We start from the raw sequence: 7,206 nt of genomic DNA, 5'->3' as shown, positions 1-7,206 counted from the left end.
TTTGCATTTTAAAAATAAAATTGTTAAAAAAAGAAAACGATCATTTTTCATTCCTTGCTTTTGTATATATATATATATTAAAAGTATTTTTTTTTTAACGAAAAATGAGTTCTTACTGAGAAACAAGATCAGGACAAATCTTGAAAATCAATTATTGCAATCGTTATTCTCGTTCTTAGAGGAATAAGTTATCGTTACCGGATCAGATAATATACCATTCTTATTAAAACTATGCAATTTTAGTTCCGTGGCTTTTGACGAATCCACAAATCCTACGATGGTTTCCGTTCTCTTTGAAGATCTCACGTTAATAGCTAGATTTCTGTGAAAATGAAGAAATCTCAATTGTCTTGATCTCTTTGTCACAACGAAGAGAACAGTATTATTACCCATTAACGTAAATCCGATAACCATCGACATTCTTAAGATCTTCCGGTATCATCCAGGAAAGCAAAAGACATCTGGCAAATTCTTGTACTACCTTGAACTCCTTTGGGGGTGGTATAATATTGTCGTGATACGAATCAAGAAGAGTTTTGTCCCTGTCTTTCGTTGTATGATTTGGTGCCAAGGTCGAATTTTTAATTTCTTCCTGTATGAAATAATTGAATGTTATAAGTATGAGCATGAAATAATTTATATTAATATATATTTCACAAAGTTCGTTGTTCACGATTTGAACTTGTTTAAAAATTAATACAAATTTGTATGTGTTGTATTATGATGTATGTACCAAAGAAAGTTTGCTCATGGTATTACGTAAATATGTATAAAGTGCAGACCGATCGAAATCCCAATAGGAATATTCGAGACAGGGAGCAGCCAAATTTCTGGCTATTTGAGCATAATTGACAACACCTCGTAATCCTTCTGCTAAAATGGCTATCATGCTGTCTTTACTTCGGCACTTAGCTTGCAAGATTTCGATTGCAGTTGCGAGTCCTAAAAATATATACGATAAATCGATAGAAAAAAAATTATTATTCTAAATTGAAAGATAAAATAAGAATTTGGAATATTTTCAAAAATAATGGCATATTTTTTTAACCAGAATATGTTGCTCTGATTGGCGGACAACGGGACAATATTTCTGCGTTTTTCTGGCAACCATTGCAAGCTTGTTGTATTAATTTTCGAAAATATTCATTCTCCTTCCTATAACGTTCAATTTTTTCTTGCAATTTCCGTGCTTCTTCTTCCAAATTGAGTTGCTTGTTATCGTTTAAATGTTCCCAGTTTATTTCAATTTTCTTTTCCGGATCAAGTATAGAATTTTGAATCTCGATGATGTTGTCGTTCATTCGTTTCACTAGTGGATCTATTGGAATATCTTCTATGTTTGAGGAAGATTCCTTGCAATTACAAAATTGACTATTGATTTCTTCGCGAGTACTCTTCTTCTTTGATTTAATAGTCTTTTCATCTGATCTGTTTAAAAAAGAATGCAAATTCTTATACGAAGCAAAAGAAAATATACAGAACAAGTAAATTAACATAGAACGTACGTTTTCGAATCATTTGAAGAATTAATCGTAAACTCCGTCATATGTTTTATTTGATTGAAATGATTCGTAACTACGCATGGCGAATTCGAATATCGTGCACATCCGCAAGAACAAGTAGAATCGCCCTCTAAAAAGTATCCGCATCCGCACGGGCAAAGCTGCGAAAATTTGTTTGAAAACAAATTTAAACAAAATACAAAAATTAGCTTAAACAACACATCGAAGCATACAAAAAATACTCTTTCATTTATCTCGCCATATTAATTCGTAATAATATATATTATTTTAGAACCTTTTCAATGATTTCCGGGTAATCACGATCCTGTTCTTCTATCATCGGTACTTTTCGCGAATCAAATATAGGCTTTATTCGACTTTCGATTGTATTTGGAGGTATTTTCTGAATAGACTCAGGCCCGATATCGCATTGAGTTGAAGAAGATTGTTTCTGACCTTTGACCGATTTCATTTGTAGCATAGAAGTCATTTGTCCGAATATAGAAATCGAATAGGTGGACGTTGCAACGTCTAACAATTCGTTTGTTACTTCAATTTTGTTAGCAGACCTGAGTTCAGAATCATAATTCAACTCGCAAGTACAATCAATGGACTTATCTGTATTTGACAATACTTCACTCGTAGAATTCCTTAATTCTCGAGATTTAAACTCGGTGGAGTAAATTGGATCTAAATGTTGTATTTCACTTGTTGCATGATCGTTTGTTAGCATTGTCAGAATATTTGATACTAATTTATCGAGAGATTCGTCGTTATCATCGCAATTTGATTCTTCGTGACTATCCGAATATTGATCTTTGTTAATAAATAAAAGAGAAATGATAAATCAAGAAAGAAATTCTTTCGAAATGGACGAATATGGTTAAATAATTACTATTAATTGGAGAAAAACATATTTCGTCATTCGTTGTTTCTACTTTACATTCACATCCAACGTCCATTGTTTTTACAAATTCATAAGATTGAATGCTCAGTGAATCATCGTCGATGGTGAAGGGTTCTGGTCTAAAACTTCTTTGAAATTGTACGCCTCTGTCTTCTACTTTTTTAGATTCGTCAATGATGGTAGTTATTGGTCGAGGCTTCAAACAACCAGGACATAACGGGCATACTATACTCAAATAAGAAGAAAAAAGGATGAATATAAAAGATTTTATGTAAAGAAAGGTAACACTTATTCAACACTTTAACCTTTTTTCGTGTTTTTGCATAATTGTACTTCCAATTTCTCTTGTCGAACTTCTGACATATTGGATACCTATAAATTTATAAGAATAGGATAGAAAATTTGAATTGTTTTCTTTAAAATGAAATGACATGTTCTTACTATCTGTTGAATAACACTAAGAAGAGGATCAACAACAATTTGTCGAGTTTCAGTTTCTGGTTTTGTTAATATTCGAAGAAAAACTTGATTATCTAATTTATCATTATTCTCAAACACATTATCATCTCCTGGTATTACAAAATCATTCGAATTCAACTCGAATTCGTCGAATTTCATAGCACACAATTGAGAAGTCGGTGGCACATCTTCAGGGTCATGATAAAACTGCCAAAAAATATCATTTTGAATCCTCTTACTCGGATTGTTTCTCTCGAATATCCAAATGTGTTTTTGAAAGTTCACAATAACTAGACCTCGATGAAGTCCGGGCTTTCCAGGGCTTTCCGATCAATGAATGTTCTGTAAATAAAATTAGGGATGAGGAACGGCGAGGGGATGATGGTTTCGATCAAATTCGTAGGATTTTTTTAATCATGCAATTTAATTTGATTTAATCGATATGTTTGCACCTTAGAAAGCCTGGATGTCAGAGATCTAAAGATCTTTTTTTTTAATCTATTTATCTTTATTTCTTACATCGTTATTTTGCGTTAATTGATAGCTGACGCTTTTGTTATGGGGTACCACCTCATTCTTTAATTGGCTAAGTTGTTTCATTCTCAGGGCCGTTTGTTTAATCGGTATTAAAAGATCACGCAACGTTGCTGGTAACTATGGCAAGAATTTTTTTGTCTTATATACGTGTGTTACACATTATATGAAAAATAATATTACAATTATAATTTTAATTAAATTTACTTCATTATTTAAAATAGAATTTTCTTGATCCGTGGTTACCGTTTTAGCAACAGTGTTACGTTCGACGCAAAAAGGATATGCTGGACACACACGAGGATGAGTTTGATTAGTCGATGGTGTCTTATGGTTATCGATGGCTATTAAAAGGAAATAACCGATCGAATGATTCGATGATCGAAGCTGAATATTTGGACAATCAATATCTTGGTTAGACAATTTTTTCATACCGTGTTTGGGGTTGATATCAACTTCACGTTTTCGAGGACGATCATTATAATTATCATTATAATTATCATTGTCATGGTACTTGTTATTATTTTTATTATTTAATTTTAGTAAAGCATGTTTGACGAATTCGTTGTCAATGTTGTTGTTGAGAGGAATCATAAGCTTCAAAATAGTTTCTTCTTGATTCATCGTTTAACTTTTCTTTCTTTATTTCTTTTTCTTTTTTTTTTTTCCTTTTTCTCTTTTACATTACGTTCGGCGAAATTTATATTTCTAACAAGAGGGGAAACCAAATTTTTCTCAACGAAATAAGATTGTCCACGTTAAGTTAATTTTGTTAATAGCTTTTAAAACCGACGACGTCAACGACGTCGATGATCCATTTTTCGAAATATCGTTTCATAACCGTCTTTTTCTCCATGCAATTATTTACTATGAACGATATGAAGTTGTTTCTTTTGTTTTATTCTCTCTCTTTTTGTTTTTTTTTTTTTCATTGGGCAGTCAAATTACACAAAGGTGATTTATTTTTATTAATAAAAACATAAAAAAAAATAATAATAATAATTCAAGGAAGTTTTTGGGCGTGACTCTCGAATTGGAAAAAAAAAATTACATTATCGTCTGGTGTATTTTCTCGTATTAAATGGAAAACGATTTGAATATTTTGGTGGAGGCAGAGACGAAATCTGATGAAAATAGAAAGAACAATGCGAGTTATTGGAAACGTATGATGAGAGGTTATGAGAAAAGGAACGCATCTTTGGAGAGACGTCATGCAGCTCTAGTTGAGAGGGTTCATTTTATGGAGTGTGCATTGCCGTCGTTGTTAATGAGCGCTGCTGTTGTCAGTACTAACAGATCCTCCTCTGAGCAATCTTCAAAAGTTTCTTCTGGAAGGTACATATACATATATCCTTTGCCTTTTTTTATTGTGTACATTACATATACACGAAGTGTCCTATAGGAGGGTTATCTGCGTATATCACTTGGAAACATTTATATAAAGATATATGATATATTTAATAATTACAGATCGTCTCGTAAATCGTAAATGGCATAATACTTATTGTTAAAAATACTAAAAGAAAAATAAAGAAAAAATTGGGTCCACGTGAATATCGGGTTTTGAAAAGTTTTCCCTATACTACAATTGTGCATTATTATTATCATCTGACGACACCCTACGTATCTTTGCAATTTTATTTCTCGTCTTCTCTCGTATATTCAATCTGACGATTGATTTCAAATTGCTGAACCCTGTCAAGAACAGAATATACACTCTTATCTTATAATTAAAAAAAAAAAAAAAAAAAAAAAGAAAAAATAACGATAAATTCGCGCAAACAAATATCTCAACTTTATTTCGTATACGGGTACATGAATAAAATGGATAAAACGAACAAACAGTTCCATGTCGACCACGTAGCACTAAACAAAACAAAAAAAAAGAGAAAAAAGGAATAAAAGATGATGAAGAAAATAAAAATAAAAAGAAAAGACTCGTATAAAGTTAAGTGAATGCAATATAGAGGTGTGCATAGAGGCATACATATATACTTGTAAAACTATACGATAAAACTGAACAATTTAAACCACTGTTTACTGATATGGTAAAAAGAACGTGGCGCTACGCTCGAATGAAAAGTGGACTAGAGACACGTTTTGTAAATCCTACAAAATATTCAAATAATATATATATATATATATATGTATACGTATATTATAATTCAAGCTGACATACACGCACACACTTTCTTTTTTTAATTCATTATTTGTTCTCTCTCTCTCTCTCTCTCCCTCTCTTTTTCTTTTTTTCTTTCTTTCTTTCTTTTTCTTATTTTCTTTTCCTTCGTTTAATACACGTACGTATTTACGTATACTTATTACGTGTATCGTTTCGTCGCATTCGATTGGAAAAAAAAAAAATTAATATATATTTATATACATTTTTGTCTTCGTACTGTATGTAATAATATTACGTAAATGGATACGAAGATTTTCGTTGGGATTTAGAATTCGTTTCGATTCGTATTTTATAAAAATCGCTTACAGAGAGATTACGTTTTCGGTAAATAATGCGGAAATTGTTTATATAAAGGCGAGGATAAAAAATGGCAAGGATCGATTTTACTTCTTTCTTTCGTTTTTGTTACCTGCAAAGTTTTTTATCGATAGAAACCGACTGTACGAAGCCAAATATATACGATACCGAAATGAAATGCTGTCGAGTATAATATCAATAGTTTATATTAAACTTTTCTGAAAATTCGGTTTTTCAATATTCGTCGAATATGAACCATTGAATTTCATTTGATTGTATTCTTTCATACGATTGCATTGTCTGAAAAAAAATATATATATATATAAAAGAGAAAAGAAAAAGTATCAAAATGCGTAGAATGAGTATCACTTAAAATCGTAAACCGTGTTAAACTTACTAGATTTTTACTCGAAAAATATTAGTATACTGTATTTAGAATGAAGACAGTCTAGAAATAAATACATTAGTATAACTTTATCACATATTTAATGAGTTTTACTTGAAAGGATTATTTATATAATAAACTTATTAAATATATAATAAAAGTTTACTAATGTATTAATTTATTTCTAGACTATCATTGACTGATTTTAAGTGACACTTATTGTATATCAAAAGATATCTCGATCAGATGCAGATCGAAATACATTCAACCTAATTTGGTTCCGTTTTATATAATCAGATTATGTTCATTTTGGCACTGACAAAAGGGTCCTTTGATTTTCTTCGTGTTGGTAGTATTTTACTATACCGATGTAGATTTTCAGCTTGTAGTGTTGGAGAGACTTATAAGCGCGCATGATATTCTTTTTTTTTTTTTCTATTTGCTTTCGATGGTACACAACGAATGATGACGATAACTCCATTGTTCTTTCCCCTCAGAAACAAATTCTGGTCGATGCTTAGCCGCTGTCAAGCAACGCCAGCCATTTTGTCCTGCAGCAATGAAACATTTTCATTATTATTTTTCCATTATTGATTTAACATTTCAACAAATTTATTATTATCTAAATCCCATTTATTTATCGATGTTATATCGTTAGGGAAAAAATAAAAATTATGTTTTTTTTTTTTATCAAAATCGTATAGTAAAAATCTGTTAATATTTTGTACCTTGCTAATGCATTGAGAGATCAACGTTGAAGTTTATCGATCATATCGTGGTACTTGCGATGCTGTTGAGTATAAAAGCGCGCATACGAATGGTCTCTTCTACACCGACAAGAAAGGAAAGGACCTTCACCTCCAGCGAAAGTAGATCACCTGCCACAAAAAATATACGGTAAAGTAGTAGTAGTAGTAGCCAATCCTTATTTTTTTTTTTT

The 7,206-nt window shown here is 31.2% G+C and overlaps 1 protein-coding gene across 2 annotated transcripts in view; it reads right to left on the bottom strand.

The window, feature by feature from the left end:
- Positions 1-5,618: 5,618 nt before the first annotated feature.
- The window catches only part of LOC106791354 (janus kinase and microtubule-interacting protein 1-like), a 31,107-nt gene continuing 29,519 nt past the window's right edge, over positions 5,619-7,206 (bottom strand). For both annotated transcript variants that reach the window (XM_014756927.1, XM_014756928.1), the window contains exons 13-14: positions 6,995-7,144; positions 5,619-6,817 (exon numbers count right to left, since the gene is read on the bottom strand). Coding sequence is in view for 1 of the 2 variants with exons in the window: in XM_014756928.1 (XP_014612414.1) it covers positions 7,121-7,144 (24 nt within the window). In the remaining variant the exon portion in view is untranslated. The remainder of the gene's footprint in view (positions 6,818-6,994; positions 7,145-7,206) is intronic.

The sequence above is a fragment of the Polistes canadensis genome, unplaced genomic scaffold (genome assembly GCF_001313835.1).
Source record: "Polistes canadensis isolate GaletaPanama2010 unplaced genomic scaffold, ASM131383v1 scaffold_300, whole genome shotgun sequence".
Taxonomy (NCBI): domain Eukaryota; kingdom Metazoa; phylum Arthropoda; class Insecta; order Hymenoptera; family Vespidae; genus Polistes; species Polistes canadensis.
The sequence above is the reverse complement of the archived record's forward strand: the minus strand, read 5'-3'. Positions and strand labels throughout refer to the sequence as shown.